Source organism: Corella eumyota, chromosome 7 (genome assembly GCF_963082875.1).
Source record: "Corella eumyota chromosome 7, kaCorEumy4.1, whole genome shotgun sequence".
In the NCBI taxonomy this organism is placed as follows: Eukaryota; Metazoa; Chordata; class Ascidiacea; order Phlebobranchia; family Corellidae; genus Corella; species Corella eumyota.
In genome coordinates, this window is record NC_137496.1 from 12,026,768 (window position 1) to 12,044,783 (window position 18,016).

Below are 18,016 nucleotides of genomic sequence, written 5' to 3' on the forward strand. Positions count from 1 at the left end.
AGATTTTTAAAAGATTTTTATTTATTTTATTTTTTTCCTAAAACTGTGACTCAATATTCTTCACTAAAATGTCTCTACGCAAGAAAGATGGATTTCCGAACTTGAAATATTTTGAATCAACTGAAACATTTAATTTATTTGAAACTGTGAGATGTTGGTTGAATAAAAACATCAAAAAATATCCACAAGTAAGTTTAAGTTTGTACTGTTGATTATTTTTTGTATCTGTAATTAAAAAAGGTCGACTTCATGACCCAAACATAGAGTAACATCAGTTACCCCGACCCAGTCTCGAGTTGCTTGTGGCAGTTTGGGATATTATAGATTATAATTAACTGATAATTTAACTGCTGATTAATTTTTAAACTTAGCAAGAGTTGATAGGGACTTACTTAAATGCAATACAGCATAAAAGCAGTGGGGATCGAACCCAAGAACTTCTATAGTAAGCCATTAGTTCTGCTGTTTATTTGTATATTTTGTTAATTAAATGATGGTAAAATAAGACATAGTGCATAAACATAAGATTTAAGTTGCCAGTCTCATGTTAATTTGATTTATTTATTTATTTAGGCTGAATCGCCAACGAATAAATATTTGTCCAATCTTTGTTTTCAACTTTTGCAATTCCAAGAAGAAAACTTTGGAAGTCGTGTCAAGTCCCCTGCTCTCACTAAACTTCCAAGCAAACATTTCAACGATTTTTCGAACGGTAAGCATGAGATTTCAACCCTTTAAAATCTATACACATAAAAATGTGACATGTCAGCAGTGGGAATTAAACTTAAACCCTTAATTGCTGGTTTTTTGCTATGTCTAAATGCCTGTCTACAATGTAGTAAAAATAAGCCAAGTAATTAGGTGTCTAAGGTTAACTTTATACGTTTATCAGTGTTATAACTATTACCCAAAATATGATTATAAACCCTTGACTAATTTACAGTTTTAAACACTTGAATTTTTATCAACAAGGTGGTGGTTTATGCCACATTATGGGAACTCTATTGAAGTACAAGAAAGAGCAAGGTTTAAGGAGATTCGACTTTCAGAACCCATCGAGATTGGACCAAAATGTTGAGATATTTTTGCTGATTGAGAAGACTTTGGTTCATGTTAATCAACTTGTTCGGCCGAGTATTTACTTTAGCTCTGGTAAGAATTGTTTGTAGTTGGCTCCCACTAGTGAGCACTTATTTAAAGACAGCATTTTTTTACCATTTACCAGTTTCCATTGACATTAATTGGTGATTTATTTGCGATACAAAAATCATAGTTTTGTTGTTTTAAACCCTTATAAATTGGACATCCAATAAATAACTTAACTTTGTTAAATAAAGTTTCAAGCACAGCTATATATACCTTAGACTAACATTTTAAACTTTTTAGAATTTGAATCGACTGAATTGGTAAAATTTGCGGAAATCATCGAAAAACACCAAGGCACTGTGACCTCTGACCTTTCTTCATCCACTCATGTGGTCCACAACACACATTGTGATGTCATAGACACCTATTCATTAGTTAACAAGAGAGACAAACAATATCTTATTCACCAGTGGGGTTATCCAGATAGTTATGATACCTGGATTCAAGGTAGAACCAAACTTAATTTTTTGTTATGTCTTAATTGTTAATTTGAAAAAACATGGTAATTAATAATGTTTATTTGATTGTAGGAGCTTTCTAAAGCCAGTGGGAGCTTTCTAAATCTGTTGTCACTTTTCTTTACTTATTTCATTTTCTTTTTTTATTTATTCTCGATGTGGGAAGGTCGACTTCACGACTAAACTTAAAGTAACATCAGTTACCGACCCAACCCAGTCTCAAGTTGCCTGTGGTAGTTTGGGATGTTATAGATTATAATTGCCGATAATTATACTGCTGATTAAGTGTTGGCTTAGCAGGAGTTCATACCATTTATAGCACATTACTCAAGGGCGCTACAGTATAAGAAACATAGGACCTTACGTAGTAAAGTGTTCTAACAACATTATGTCATTGACATAAGGTGTAACTTTTCATAATATTTAGCTTCAGAAAGTCCAACTTGTGACACAATCTTCAAAGTAAAACCTCCCTCAATCTGGCATGTGGGAGCAAAGTGGTTGAAAGATTTAGATAACTTTAACGAGTGGATGAATGAATTGGACTATCAGGTAAATTAAAAGTAGTTGAGACACTTGACATCTTTGTAACCTTGGGTTAACCCTCTGACCTTCATTACTGAGTGTTATGTTATTGATTATATTATAATCAGTGTGTAAGGGGGTAAGGGGGTCACAAAGTTACAAAAGCTAAAAAAAACTAAACCACCCAAAACTTGGTTAAATTTACTCTGTATAATTAAAAGTAAAGGACAAAAATGTAGAAAATGTTAGTGTTTTACCAAACTGGTCATTATTTTTAGGTGACTAGCAAAGGAATTTTAATTAATCCATTAGAAGCCAAACGAAAAGGTAAAATAAAAATAAATTGAGTTTTTTTGTAGTTAGTTGATATTTTTGGGGATTTTTTTTTGTCATTAGTCTTACTGACAAATGGTAAAATATATTTTATTATTTTTTAAAAACAAATTTTTTTTTAGCTTAATATAAATCAGTTTGTTAAAAAAAGAAAAAAAAAATTGAGGATAAACTGATTATGACGATAAATATTTGGCAACACTGTCGCGCTTACTAGACCGAATAATAAAATTGTCGTCTTTTTTTATTAAATCTTTTTCCAGTTTTTTAATTAATTAAAAAATTAAGAAAATTAACAAAAAATGTTTAAGTTTATCAAGTAATTAAAAACAGATGAATATTTAATTTAAGAAAACCCGATTTGTGCGTAGTTTTTAAAAATTTCAAAATAACTTAATGTCACGTGATCATCTTACAACATGGCGGACATCGTGGTTAAGTGCGTGGAAAATTTTCGGAATTTTTGAAACTTAAATTCGCGATGTTTAGGACATTTTAAAGGCTTATTAATGATAAAAACAGGTTTATTATATAATTTATTGTCACAGGATTGTAATAAAAGTTGTTAACAGCGATTTTAAATTAATAAAAAGTTAGTTGGCGAGTTAAATTTTAATTTTTTTTGTAATTTTTACAGATATATTTTAGATTATGTTATAATTTGAAATTATTTTAAAAACATGAGTAAGTAAATTTTTAAATCTTTGTTAATTTAAAACTAATACTAACAGACTAATCAAATTAAAAAACACTGTCAGACTGTCTGATTGTTTGACAATCTGACAATATTTTAAATTTGGCAAAATTCGTTTTTTATTTAATTTTTCTTGAGAATCGGAGCTCAATTAGCGTTGTCCGCCGAGTTTATAAATGCGAGAAAGGCAAAACTTTAAGAACCTTACCCTAATCTTTTATTTTAGTAATACTTGTTTCTACTGGCGGACGATGCTAATAAAGATTCCGAAATATAACTAACTTAGTTGTATTGTAATATCTAGAGTAACTAAAATGCTTTAAATTATATTTTAACATAAAACTTATTTTCAGGTTACGTTAGCAAAAGTGGAAAAGCTGACAGTCCGATGAGTTCGGACGGGGATCGAAAGAAGTCGAGTAATAAAAACAAGAGGGGGAAAGCAAGGTCACCTTCACCCGAGCTCGTTAAAAAGAAGAACAAGAAAGGTTGTAACCGTGTTTTGATTGTTTTTGAAATTATTATTAACAACTACATATATTTGTTTTTTATTTTTGACATTGTATGGTTAAAGCTGTTTTAGTATTCACATTTCTTGTTTTTATTTTATAAACTAAATTAATAAATGTATTTATAAAAATATGGGAGCTTTATAGAAGCTTCAGTCTCCATTAAAAAAATAAATGACGTAAAAATTTATGTATAAATTGTTCACATTTCTATTATAACTAAAAGGGCTCTAATAAATATAAACACTAACAATATGTATGTTTGTTGCACAGGTCGTCCTAGCACCCCAGCATTGCTAAAAAGGAAGAGGGAAGAAGAAGGAGATCTCACTCAAGGAATGGAAGACCCAACTCCAACTCCCTCTGTGGAAGAAGTCCAAGTTCCCAGACATGTAAGTGAAGAGTTTTAACCAGCAGATGGGTTTTAAGTTTAACTATCATTGATGTTGTGTTCTTAAGTTCTTCAATTGATCATTAATTTTAATACCGACAGTCTGGTGTTTTGGTTATACCATTTGACTTTACTACATAAAGTTCTTAGTTTAATTCCTACTGCTCTCATGCTGTAGTGGCCTTTGAGTAAGGCGCTATAAACAGTATGAACTCCTACCAAGGAAAATCAATCTACAGATTAAATATCAAGCAATTATAAATCATAATATCCCAAACTGGCAAAGTCAACTTAAGACTGGGTTCAGATAACAAATGCTACCCTATGTTTAGGTCGTAAGGTTGATTATAGCTGGACATATTTCTGGTTTATGTTTCGCTTTATTTATAAAATGATTTTGTTCGCAGATGTACTCCAAGAAAGACATCGACACTCAACCCATTAAAGGAGGAACATTGCAGGAGATCGAAGATGATGATGTCATGGAAACCAACGACAACAGTAACCAAGGTAACAACTGTTCAGTTTTTTCTGATTGTTTGTGACTCAATGATGTAACTTAGGCATTTGGACTGATTTGCAAATTTAATTTAAACTTTAACTCAACAACTTTTTAGTTTTAGAAACTCAAGTTTTTTGAGTTTTTAAATTTTGGTTGTTGTTTAAAGTTGAAAATTAATTTGCAAGGATTTTAAATCTACTCTGAGAGTCACAATTTAAATAAAATATTGTTTGTTTTTACAACTTTTACGTTGCATTGAATTGGCAAAAAAAATAATTTATAAAGTTTTTTGTATAGTAGCATATATACTGTTTAAAAATAAATGCTTTTTTATTGAAACTGTTTTATTTCTCTTATTAAATATAAGTGAGAAGTTTAAATCAACCTAACTTTGTACTAGGTATAGATGAAAATGTGACGGAACAAACTCACAATATCATCGTTCCAAGTTATTCTGCTTGGTTTGACTACAACGCTATTCATTCTATTGAAAGAAGGTAAAAAAATCAACTTATTTTGTTATTTTATTTATTGAATTATCCTTTTTTTTAATGCCTTAGGCCCTTGTACGCTTGGCTATGTTTAAATATGTACGTTTGGGTATGTTTAAAGCCTTTAAGTTTGATATTTTTTAATATTTATTTTAATCAAATAATATTTTTTCTGAATCAATGATGTAACTTAGGCATTTGGACTGATTTGCAAATCTTATTTCAACTCTAAATCAACAACTTTTTAGTTTTCAAAACTCAAGTTTTTTGAGTTTTTTAAATTTTTGTTATTGTTTAAAGTAAAAAGTTAATTTGCAAGGATTTTAAATCTGTTCTGAGAGTCGTTAATATTACAACTTTATAAGGATAACTTAAGTTACTCTATGTATAGTCTGTAAAGTCAAATTAAAAGCCAATATCAATAAAAATAAAGCATTTTAAATTAATTTACTATTACCTTCTTAAACTAATAATAAACATGTAACACAGGGCTCTGCCTGAGTTCTTCAATGGATTAAATAAATCAAAAACACCGGAGATATATTTGGCTTACAGGAACTTTATGCTCGACACTTATCGTTTGAACCCGATGGAGTATTTAAGTGCCACCGGGTGTCGCCGGAACTTAGCTGGAGATGTGTGCGCAATAATAAGGTTTGATATATTTTGTATTCACAGTGTTGGTTGTGTATAGTTGATATTAAATTCTTTTAAAAATATTAGGCAATACCATTGGGCTAATAATATTCCAAACTGACAAAGGCAATTCAAGACTGGGACATTGTAACAAGTGTTACTCTATGTTTAAGTTGTGCATTCGGCCTTTATTACATCGAGGATGAAGGTTTAAATTATTACACTGAGTACTAAAATAGTTATTATGTGTTATAATATAAGAGATTGGTTTTAAAAGTGCATAACTACATTTTGACTCGATGATGTAATTTGAGGCATTTGTCTGATTTGCAAACTCAACTTAAACTTAAACTCAACAAGTTATTTAGTTTTTAAAACTCAAGTTTTTTAAGTTTTTTTACTTAAGTAAACTTGTTTTAAGTTTGAGTTGTTTGCAAGGATTTCTCTTCAGTATCTGAGAGTCTTAATTTGTATTTATAATCTTATGATGAATATTATATAAACTTTAGAACTAATATCAACATCAATAGCTTTTACACCTGCAATGCCTTATGTTATCTACAGATTTCTCAGTTTAAATTATTTTTTAATGACTACAAGAGAACGGAATATACAAGTTTAAAAATAAATAATAATAAGTTGACTTTAATATTTAAATCATTGGCGTCAAAGTACTGTTAATTCAAACATTGTTTTAGTTGGTAAAAAATTCCTTAAAACATTGTTAATTAGTGGTTTTTTGGCACTAACTTAACAGGTTATTTAATTTAAATATGATACAGTCCAGGCTCTAATTTAATTCTTTCTTTAGTTCTTACTACAATATATGTAAAATAGTTGACCTTTATTAAGCCTAACATTGCCTAAATATTTACAAGTTGTTTTACTAACTCATCTGCTTACCCCAGGGTTCATGCTTTACTTGAACAGTGGGGGCTGATCAACTACCAGGTTGACCCCGACTCTAAACCCTCAATAATGGGTCCACCACCCACATCCCACTTTCACGTGATCGCTGACACTCCTAGTGGACTACAACCCATACAACCCGCCAAACCCCTTCCCCCGAGCCAACAAATAACAAAGTTTGAAAAGGTAGAAACTTTTAACATTTTTTAAATTTTTATTTTTTGAAAAAATTTAAATATTTTTTAATTTTAGGACAGAATTGGTGGTGAGCAGGATTCGAACTTGAACTCTGGGATTGGGAATAATTTTGGGCTCCACAGCGATGTTTACTTGGCCCAACATAAACCGGGAGCTAAAGCTAAAACTCTTGCTCAAGCTGCAGTGGCTAAACCGTGGTCGGATCAGGAGGTTTTGTTGTTGTTGGAGGGACTGGAGATGTATAAGGTTTGTTTAAATTAAAATGCTTTTATGGAAACCTTACCTAACGGTTTCTTGTACTTGGTAATTCTTTCTCGTACTTTTTAATAGCCTAAAGAAAATGAATTACCCAAAAGGGTTTAAAAAGTAATTTTATTTAAGTTTTTTGCAATTTTGGTTTTTATTTTACCACTTGTATGACATCACACATCATTATTATGACATCGCACATCAGTATTATGACATCACACACTTGTTATTATTACAGGATGATTGGAATAAAGTGAGTGAGCATGTTGGTAGTCGAACCCAAGATGAATGTATTCTCCAATTCCTAAGGTTGCCCATCGAGGATCCTTATATTGAAGGTAGTTAAATATTCATGTCTTGGTTGATATAAAAAGCTTGTAAAAATAAATTGAAACTAAAAATCTAAACCTTAAGTAGCCGCCACATTTTAAGTGCAGTATCACATGACAACCACAAACCCACCCAAAATGAATTCTTGCCCTTTGCATAAACAAATATCTTGCCATTTGTGGTGCCTAATAATTTTAAAGAGCAAGTTAAAAATGCAACAAAAAAATTTTTTTTTTTTGATGATAACTGACCACATTTTAAATGAAGGTTCACATAACACCCACAAACCCACCCTAAGCTGCAATCTTGCCCTTGCCATATATAAATATCTTGCCATTTGTGGTGCCTAATACTTTTAAAAATTAACTGAATTTTTGATAATATTTTAAACTTTTAGTTATATATAATTAATTTATTTGGCCCCTTTAATTAAACATACATATATACATTACATAAAGATATATATTATCCATTAATCTCCATTATTTTGTATTTTAATGGCATAAGGAGTGGTAGTAATCTTAGGTTTTCAACTTTTAATTAAATTCTGACTCAATGATGTAACTTAGGCATTTGGACTGATTTGCAAATCTTATTTTAAACTTTAACTCAACAACTTTTTAGTTTTTAAAACTTAAGTTTTTTGAGTTTTTTAACTTTTGTTGTTGTTTAAAGTTAAAAGTTAATTTGCAAGGATTTTATATCTGTTCTGAGGGTCAAAAAACCTAACTACCAATGAAAAATAAGTTGTGTGTTTTTGCTCACTTATTACTTGGTATTAATTACTAATTAACTAATTAAGGAACACTGGCCTCGACATCAATCTCGGAGAGCGCTGAGGACAAACCCCCAGTTGTCCTCGAACAACCGATCCCCTTTAGCAAGACTGGTAACCCTGTGATGACCACCGTGGCATTCCTGGCATCTGTGGTGAGTCCACGTGTCGCAGCCGCGGCAGCAAAGGCAGCCATCGACGAGTTTAGTTCAGTGTCTGATGAGATCCCACAACATCTGGTGAACGCTCATGTTAAACAGGTTAGTTAAGTTACTTTATGTATGTTAATGTATATTACTAAACTACTAGTCCTGTGTTTGATTCTCACTGCTGGTATGATATTCTGTTTAAAAGCTAAATCCTAAGGCCTTAGATTTTGGGTTTAATTCCCGCTGCTGGCATGTTATACTCAGCTTTGTATAAGACTAATATCTGAGGTCTTGGGTTTGATTCCCACTGCTGGCATGTTATTCTGTTTTGATGTAGTACTAGCCCCTTGGCTTTTTGGGTTTTATTTCCACTGCCAGTATGTTATATTTAAGCAAGGAATAAACAACCTACTTTGTCATATTTGAACCGAATTTTATCTTGTCCAAGGTTGAGGAACATTTCAAGAAAGAAAACAAAATTGATCCAAGTTTTAATCTTGATAAAAGTGGAATCGCTGGATCCGGCCCAATCAAGATCAAACAAGAAGAAGAAGAGAAGGAGGAGAAGAAAGAGAAAGGAGAGAAGGAGGAGAAGAAAGAGGAAGAAGAGAGTGGGGAGAAGAAGGATGAAGGAGAGAGTGGTGAGAAAAAAAAGGAAAAAGAGAGTGAGGAGAAAAAAGAGGAAGAAGAGAAGATGGAAGTAGAAGAGAAAGAAGGAGAAAAGGAGGTGAAAATTTAAATATTTTGGATTTTTATGATCACTATCACTTTACTTTTGCCCGTTACTCAATGATGTAATTTGAGGCATTTGTCTGATTTGCAAACTCAACTTAAACTTAAACTCAACAAGTTTGTTTAGTTTTTAAAACTCAAGTTTTTTGAGTTTTTCTAACTTGAGTAAACTTGTTTTAAGTTTGAGTTGTTTGCAAGGATTTCTTTTCATTATCTGAGAGTTAAAAAATAGGGATAAATTTTATATTAAAATGATGTTAATTATTTTAATTAATAATAATTAACAGAAATTTTATTTGTCTAAAGTTGGCAGCAAAGAAGAAATTACTGGAACGTGAAATTCCTGAAGGTAACCTAGCAACAGCTGCAGCCGCGGCACTTTCTGCCGCAGCCGTGAAAGCGAAATATCTGTCGCAAATCGAGGAGCGAAAAATCAAAACTTTGGTTGCAAGGTTGGTTGAAACGCAGATGAAGAAATTGGAAATTAAATTAAGGTTCGAGATTTTGTTTGTTTTCAAATTTCAAATTTTATTTTAACTTGTTACATATATTTTTTTAATATCTTTATCTTCAATGTGGAAGGGTCGACTTTATGACCCAAACATTGAGTAACATTTGTTACTCTGACCCGGTCCCGGGTTGCCTGTGGCAGTTTGGTATGTTATATAGATTGAAATTGCCCGATAATTATACTACTGATTAAGTGCTGGCTCAGCAGGAGTTTATTCCGTTTAAAGCGCCTTACTTAAGGACGCTACAGCATTAGATCAGTGGAAAAAAATATGTGGTGTAGAGAGTATTCTAACTACTACACTATGCTGCCGACAAGACGGCTTATATTAGTTTATGCTTTAAATATTTGTGTTAAAATCCTGTTAGTTAAGTTACATTTAAATAAGTTTAAGGCAAAGTTAAGTGCATAATTTCAGTTTGAGTTGAACTAAGTTAGTTTAATAGTTAGTTTAAGTTATCGAGATATTTCAGACATTTTGAGGAATTAGATTTAATTGTGGAAAAAGAAAAGTTTTTAGTTACTCGAGAAACCCAACTTCTGCTCAAAGATCGGCAAGAATTTCTCACAAAAGCCTCAAAGTTAGTTCCAGGTTATTTCTTACAGCAATTTATTAAAAAAAGTCAAAATAAAAAGAAATCCGATTTTTAAATTTAGTGAAAGGAGTCGGTATAAATTGTGGCATAAAAATCAAAAGATTTAATATTTTTCAAATATTTTTAGACACTTTGAGGAGCTAGAGACAATAATGGAACGTGAACGAGAACAATTGGAATACCAACGACAACAATTACTCCAGGAACGACAATCCTTTCTCCACGAACAAATAAGATACGCAGAAGCAAGATCAAAACAAGCTCAACAGGTGGGTGGAAAAGAAGGGTTATTGTGACCCCCTATGTACCCTTACCCACTCTTTATAGTTGACTCTGGTCATCCTAACTTAGTCTTTAGGGTTATTTAACTCCTGTTACCCCTGTCCAGCTTTGAAAATTATTGTTTTGTTTCAAATTTTAAAGATTTTTTTTTTAATTTCAAGGTCAAACAACAAAGCATTCACCCCCAAGCTTTAAACTCACCCCACCCAACCAACATCAATCAAATGGGGCCTCAAGGTCAAATAGTGCATCAACAAAATATGTCGAGGGGTCCCATGCAGCAAGGGCAATCACATCAAGGTCAAATACTTCAAGGTCAAATGCCCCAACGTCAATTACCCCAAGGTCAAGTACCTCAAGGTCAAATACTTCAAGGTCAAATACTCCAGGGTCAAATGCCTCAGGGTCAAATACCACATGATCAGGCGCCCCAAGGTCAAGTACCCCAGAGCCAAATACCCCAGAGCCAAATACCCCAAGGTCAAGTACCACAAGGTCAAGTACCACAAGGTCAAGTACCACAAGGTCAAGTACCACAAGGTCAAGTACCACAAGGTCAAGCATCCCAAGGTCAAGCACCTCAAAGTCAAGCACCTCAGGGTCAAATTAACCAGACACCAATACCACAACCTGGAGCTCAGTTGACCCAAGGTCAACCTGTGCCTCCAAGTGTTCAAAGCATGCCGCAACCTGCCCCACCTAGTGAGCAAAGTGGCCAAGTTCCCCCTAAACCTTTGCAACAAGAAAGTCAACCTCTGGTAAGAACAATTTTTTTTTTAAATCATAGCCAACTATTTTTTACTTGTGGTTACCCCCAATTTACTTTGTAGAATGCCCCCGTCCCCCAACCCACCCAGCCCCCAGTTTTACCCCAACAACCAGTTATGAGTCAACAAGCTCCCATTATGACATCACAGACTCCTAACAACCAAGCACCCATGATGACCCCACAAGTTGCCCCTGGTAACCAACCCCCGACAACACAAGCTCAGCCCCAGTTTAGTACGGCGCCTGTGCAGGGAATTCCCCCAACTGGACAATACTTGCAACAGGTTTGTAATTATTTAATTAAATAAAATTAGTAATTAACAAACTAACATGGAAATTAGTTCTAACTATTTAATATTTAGGGGGTTTCCCAACCATACCAGCCCCACCCGGGTATTCCCCCTTACCAATATCAACAACAACAATACTCGCAAGGTGAATAAAATTTTTAACTAAGACAAAAGTTTTGTTGAAAAACTAAACTCTGTAAAGGCGATCAAATTAAAAACATTTTTGTTTTTAGCTCCTGGGCAACCTCCTAGGCCTCAAATGTACCCAGGATATTACCCAAATTACCCCCCTAACCCATCATATCCAGCTCAGCAAGGTTACCCCCCTCAAGGATATCCCCCCAGCTCACAAGAGGGCGATGTTCAACCACCAGCCGAGCCAATGCAGTAAAAAAATCTTAAAAGTAATTATATTTATACTTTTCATTTATCTTTATTCCCGATGTGGAAAGGTCAATTGCGCGACTTAAAAATAAAGTAACTTCAGTTAATCCAACCCAGTCTCGAGTTGCCTGTGGCAGTTTGGGATAATTTAGATTATAATTGCCTGATAATTATGCTGCTGATTAAGTGGCTGGCTTAGCAGGAGTTCATATCGTTTATAGCACCTTACTCAAGGGTGCTATAGCACCTTACTTAAGGGCACTACAGCATGAGAGCAGTGGGAATTGAACAAGACCTTCTGTGGTAAAACTAAGTGTTCTTACAACTATGCCGCGCTGCCGGCCAATTGTTTTAAATTTAGTTAATTACATTTTAAAATTGTTATTAAATTTTTAAATTGACTTTTGATTGCTTATTAACTTAAATAATTGATATTTTTCGTTTTTTACAGAAAGCGAGTTGAAGGAATTTGGTTAAAAGCTTAAAGATTTCTTGAAATATTCAATCATATTTTGTCACTTGTTCGACGTTTACTTTGTGCAGTTGTTTAATAAACAGATTTAATATTATTTGTTGTCCTTACTGTTTATCCTTGATGTGGGAAAGTCGACTTTTTGGCCTTAACAAACGAGCCGCTGTTTGTGACATCACTTACCCGTTGATGATGTCATAACTATAGTCTTATGAGTTGACAGAAACGCTCTTTTATTTTAAATAGTTTTTTCGTTAAAACACGACCATAGACATTTTGTGTTGTTAAACAGAATATTTTATAAATGACCACGTGTTTTACCATAACCAAAAGTTCATGCATATGGGTGTCTTAAAAATGTCTATGGTCACCATGCTAGATATGCACCGAAACAGACAGATAGGAGTCGGGGAAGGGGTAACTCTAAACTTCTATAGAACCTAACGTGACCCAATTACATAAATTAGATAACCTACCTTTACAATTGCTAACTACTGCACTGCGGGTTTTTAGACCAAATAGATAGCTTGTTAAAAATTAATTGACTACCTAAAAGTAGATGTTATGCACGTTAATCGCGTGGGCATATTAACCATTTCGTGCGTATAGGCTAAGGTAAACATAATTATTTAAATAAAAGTTTATTACTTCATTTTCTAATAAAAGTTAGTTAAAAACTAATTAAGTTATGATTTTTAAAAATTATTTAAATTTTTTACAGAAATTATATAAATTGTGTTTCGATATTTATTTTCGCTTAGGCTAAGCAAACCTATAACCAAAGCTTTAACTTAAGCTTTAGCAAATCTGAGAATTTTAGCAAAGACCACAAATAGCTTTATTTTAGGCTTAACCTAGGCTCAAGATTTCGATGTTAAGCTTACAGTTAGGGAAGTTTAAATGGGAGGCCTCCCACTGACAAATGGGAGGCCAAGCACTTCTCCGTACGTGGATATTCATTGGTTTCATAAGCGCGTCTGATCAGCTTGTAGTGCCTTTAGGCCGATGGCTTTGATCGACTGTTCGCTTTTTTGAATATCGGATCACCTACGCTATGACAGGAACTGTTTTCCCTAAATTGCCACAGTTTTAAACCTTTAGTCCGTTTTAGTAGTTCGGTCCCTTGCTAGTTTTATTGGTAGATGTGTTGCGCTTTAGTCTTATTAGTCAGGTTGCTTGCTAGTTTTTTTGGTAGATGTCTTGCGCTTCAGTCTTAGTAGTTACGTCGCTTGCTAGGTTTTTTGGTAGATGTCTTGCGCTTCAATCTTAGTGGTTAGGTTGCTTGCTAGGTTTTTTTGGTAGATGTCTTGCCCTTCAGTCTTAGTGGTTAGGTTGCTTGCTAGGTTTTTTTGGTAGATGTCTTGCCCTTCAGTTTTAGTAGTTAGGTTGCTTGCTAGGTTTTTTGGTAGATGTCTTGTGCTTCAGTCTTAGTAGTTAGGTCGCTTGCTAGGTTTTTTGGTAGATGTCTTGTGCTTCAGTCTTAGTAGTTAGGTCGCTTGCTAGGTTTTTTGGTAGATGTGTTGCGCTTTAGTCTTAGTAGTTAGGTCGCTTGCTAGGTTTTTTGGTAGATGTGTTGCGCTTTAGTCTTAGTAGTTAGGTCGCTTGATAGGTTTTTTGGTAGATGTCTTGCGCTAGTTGTGTGTAAACTCGTGTTTAGCTAGACTTGTATCAGTTTTACTAGTTGGTATTTATGTTTGATTTGCTTACTCCAAAGTGTTTTGACCACCTCACTATATTGCTAGTCATTTATTAAGACACTGATGGGCATGCGTTTGTTAAACCTAAGAGCTTTAACTAATGGTCTTGCTAAATATTTTAGTACAAAACTACTTGTGCATTGGTGGTAAGTTATTTAAATATGTTGTTTATTTATCAGATATAGCTGACTTGGTGATAAAGCATAACCAGGTACTTAGTTGCTACAAAGGGTATTAGGTTTGATCCTTACTGCTGCTACGTTGTTACATATAGAAGTTGCCAGAATCAATGACTTATTGGTAAGTTATGTTACTTCTATTAAATTGTGAAATTAAGTTTGTACAGTTTGGGTGTTCAAAATGTTAAAATAAATGTTGTTTTAGCTCACTCTATTACCACCCCCACATAAAACTCTTATTTGAAAGGGGACAGGAAATTGCATTTGTGAGTAATATTATTATTTTATTGGTATAAGTTTATTATTGGCATACACATTTATAATATACAAACATTTACTGAACAATACATACAGAATAATATGAGTATAATTAATATGTAACAGAAAAACAACGAGAAATAATAATAATTATTCATTCATTTTTTATTTAATCTGACAACTCTAGTTTGTTAAATTGTTGATATAGCAAAATTAAAGCAATAAACAAATAGTACTTGAACTTCTTTAAGGATGAATATACAAAAATATCAAAACATAAAGATAGATATTAAGAAGAACATTGAATAATATACAGAAGTTACAATTTATTTCCAAACAAAAATTAAACATGACATCAACAACAAGCAATAACTAAGTAAGTTATTATTTCATTTTTAACAATTATCAAACAGTTTAAGTCAATATGTGATTATATAATAATTAAAATATGAAACAAACACTTGTTTAAGGTTGTTGCCAAGCACATTCATCAATATCCTCACAGTATTCCCCATTACCACTAAAACCAACATTACACACACATTCATATCCACCATGAATATTACGACAACTTGCATCTTCATGGCAATAATTCAATGCACATTCATCCAAATCAGCACAAGTGCTTCCATCTCCAGTAAAGCCAGTGACACAAGAGCAAGTGAAACTTCCTTGAGTATTTGCACATGCTGCATTGGCTTGGCATGAAGTAATATCTTTTTGGCATTCATTGATGTCTTGACAATCCAGTCCATCTCCAGTAAACCCAGCTAAACATCCACAAGTATAACTTCCAACAGTGTTAATGCAAGTTGCATTTGTATTGCAAGTGTTCCACAAAATACATTCATTTACATCTTCACATATGCTTACATTGCCAGAATAACCACTCCCACATTCACACAAGTAACTACCAGCAGAGTTTACACAAGTTGCATTTACATGGCAGGGATTTAAGGAACATTCATTGATATCTTCACATTGGCGACCATTTCCAGTGAATCCTGTTCGACAAGAACAGTTATAACTTCCGGGTGTGTTAATGCAGTCAGCAAAGTGATCACAATAATTAGGCAAAACACATTCATTCACATCCTCACATTCAAGTAGGTCACCAGAATAACCACTGTTACATGTACATGTGTAACTGCCATGAGTATCTCTACAAGTAGAATTTGGATGACAATAATTAAGTGAACATTCGTTTATATCTTGACAAGAACTACCAGGAGGTTGGTGGAAACCGGGACCACAAGATGAACATTTTCCTCCTTCGTAGCAAACTGAATATCCATACTTACAATAATAATGATTATCCAGGCAATCTTCCTGTGTTAAACAATTGTCAGCATGTTCCTGTTCGAATCCATAAGAACAATAACAATGAAAACTTCCATCTGTGTTATAACACCAACCACCACCACTACAATTATAACGACTATCTCCATAACATTCATTTATATCTGCACAACCAATACCATCTCCAGTAAAACCAGGATTACAAGAGCAAGTATAACTTCCTATTGTGTTTGTACATGTAGCATGTTCTTCATGACATAGGTTTGTTGTATTTGAACTACATTCATCAAAATCGCTGCAAATTGGTTCACCAGATTGACATTCACAATAAAAACTTCCAAGTATATTAACACAAGTTTCATTTGATTGACAAACTAAACTGGAGTTAAGACATTCATTGATATCTTCACATTGTTGTCCATTTCCAGTAAATCCATCTTTGCAAAAACAGTTATAACTTCCAGGTGTGTTGAAGCAGTCAGCAAAGTAATTACAAGTATTAAGCAAAACACATTCGTTCACATCCTCACATTCAAGTAGGTCACCAGAATAACCACTGTTACATTTACATGAGTAACTACCTCTTGTATTACTACAAGTAGAACTTGGATGGCAATAATTTAGTAAACATTCATTTAAGTCTCTACATGTATTATAATAAAAAGAATCAACTTCATAACCAGGAGCACAACTACATAAACCAGGTTTAAAGCAAATTCCACCATTACAATCACCATCATGAACTTTTCGGTCATCAGCTAAACATTGATCTTTTGTCAAACAGTTACCACCCTGTTTGTCAGTGAATCCATAATTACAGCTACAATAAAAACTTCCAACAAGATTTCGACAATATCCGTATTGCCCACAATTGACCTTACTACATTTATTAACATCAGAGCAGGTTACACCATCACCAGTAAACCCCTCCTTACACTGGCAAGTAGAACTTGTGTTTGTGCTCACACAAACTGCATTCTCACCACAGTTGTGGCTTCCAAGGCTGCAGTTATCTAAAACATTTGATTATTTTACATTACAACACTTACACATCTTGCTATGCACTTTTGGTATTTAAATATTTTTTTATAAATATTTAAAAGGAAAACATTCTAGATATTTAAAAGGCATAGTTATAAAGTAAACTTATTTATTATTACTTTAAACTACAGGGCCTTAGATAGACATTTAAAGTAGTGCCATTTAAACCTGTTTCCACTGTTACATCTTTAAGCTTAAGCTTGTTTAAAACATGACATAGTTATTATAAACATAATAAAATTTTAATTAATATCATATTAGTTAAATGTTAAACTTACTGGATGCATTTGCAAAGCCAAACAATCCAATCCAAGTAAACACAGATAACAAAAATAACTTCAACATTTTCAACTATTTCTAAACTGAATATTTAATTCACTTTCAGGCCATTGATATAGGAAATAAGAAGGAATCAACCCACCCAATGTTTATAGCTGGGAACCCACATAAAGCTCTATTATAGAAAGTGAAAGGAAACTGCATCTGTGAGTAATACTTTTACTTTATATTCTTCTAATATGCGTCTATTTGTTTATGGTTGATTAGGGTTTAACTAATGCAATTACGCATTTGTTTTTCATAATTATATTGTTTAGTATATTAAGCCATTGGTTTTTATAATAATACACAATAAAGTTAAAATATTTTAAAGTTCTTAAATTGTACCATGGGCGACTTTAAATTTACCAGGACATGCTATTAAACATAATATGTATGGCTTTTATATACTACCTTTCAACAAACGATTAAAGGCCCGTTTACACAGCGTACGCAACGTAATGCAAGATTGTGCAACTGTTTAATGAACAGAGTCGTTCACACGTACGAAAGTTTGCGAAATTTACGCAAGATTTCGTAAGCGGTATACTTTTAGTAGTAATTTTGTATTTGTTAATCCCTAGAACTCGTAAAGTTACGTAACGCAACGTTACCTTGCCGTGTGAACATGCGTTAAAACTTTAAGAATCTAAACATTTTTGTTAATTTCTTTAACGTTGTGACATTATTATTGGGTCGAATACAAAATTATTTAATTTTAAGCAATTTTAATTCGGGGTGCAAAGTTATAACGAGTTAACAATTTCAATTAAAGATCAAAATAATATTTCGACATCTGCGCTATTTTAAATTAATCTCGATTCAAGTTCCGCGGATATGATTATGACGTCATTATTGGTCATTTGATCGCCCATTATTACGTTGAGACGAAAT

At 33.1% G+C, this 18,016-nt stretch overlaps 2 protein-coding genes across 2 annotated transcripts; one reads left to right on the plus strand and one right to left on the minus strand.

Moving 5' to 3' along the window:
- Window positions 1-46: 46 nt before the first annotated feature.
- LOC145759952 (SWI/SNF complex subunit SMARCC1-like) lies at window positions 47-12,427 on the plus strand. The gene is made up of 24 exons (XM_082573804.1): window positions 47-188; window positions 574-712; window positions 973-1,152; window positions 1,387-1,593; window positions 2,032-2,156; window positions 2,408-2,456; window positions 3,510-3,644; window positions 3,939-4,057; window positions 4,464-4,593; window positions 4,959-5,055; window positions 5,539-5,703; window positions 6,594-6,780; window positions 6,847-7,038; window positions 7,280-7,379; window positions 8,174-8,406; window positions 8,744-9,022; window positions 9,346-9,521; window positions 10,012-10,119; window positions 10,262-10,403; window positions 10,578-11,174; window positions 11,247-11,468; window positions 11,547-11,619; window positions 11,708-11,878; window positions 12,310-12,427. Exons 1-23 carry the CDS (start codon window positions 69-71, stop codon window positions 11,863-11,865), a joined length of 3,933 nt encoding a protein of 1,310 aa, XP_082429930.1. The 5' UTR covers window positions 47-68; the 3' UTR covers window positions 11,866-11,878; window positions 12,310-12,427.
- Window positions 12,428-14,499: 2,072 nt separating this feature from the next.
- On the minus strand, window positions 14,500-17,179 carry LOC145759074 (uncharacterized). Its single transcript, XM_082572807.1, has 2 exons — window positions 17,083-17,179; window positions 14,500-16,776 (listed from the first exon to the last, which is right to left on the minus strand). The coding sequence occupies exons 1-2, from the start codon at window positions 17,147-17,149 to the stop codon at window positions 14,930-14,932; spliced, it is 1,914 nt and encodes a 637-aa protein (XP_082428933.1). The 5' UTR covers window positions 17,150-17,179; the 3' UTR covers window positions 14,500-14,929.
- Window positions 17,180-18,016: the final 837 nt, after the last annotated feature.

Coding starts and splice junctions, on each gene's coding strand:
- LOC145759952 (XM_082573804.1), top strand. CDS start 69: ATGTCTCTACGCAAGAAAGATGGATTTCCGAACTTGAAATATTTTGAA. Junction 713..972: donor TTTCAACGATTTTTCGAACG/GTAAGCATGAGA, acceptor TTTATCAACAAG/GTGGTGGTTTATGCCACATT. Junction 3,645..3,938: donor TAAAAAGAAGAACAAGAAAG/GTTGTAACCGTG, acceptor TTTGTTGCACAG/GTCGTCCTAGCACCCCAGCA.
- LOC145759074 (XM_082572807.1), bottom strand. CDS start 17,149: ATGTTGAAGTTATTTTTGTTATCTGTGTTTACTTGGATTGGATTGTTT. Junction 16,777..17,082: donor TGGCTTTGCAAATGCATCCA/GTAAGTTTAACA, acceptor CAAATGTTTTAG/ATAACTGCAGCCTTGGAAGC.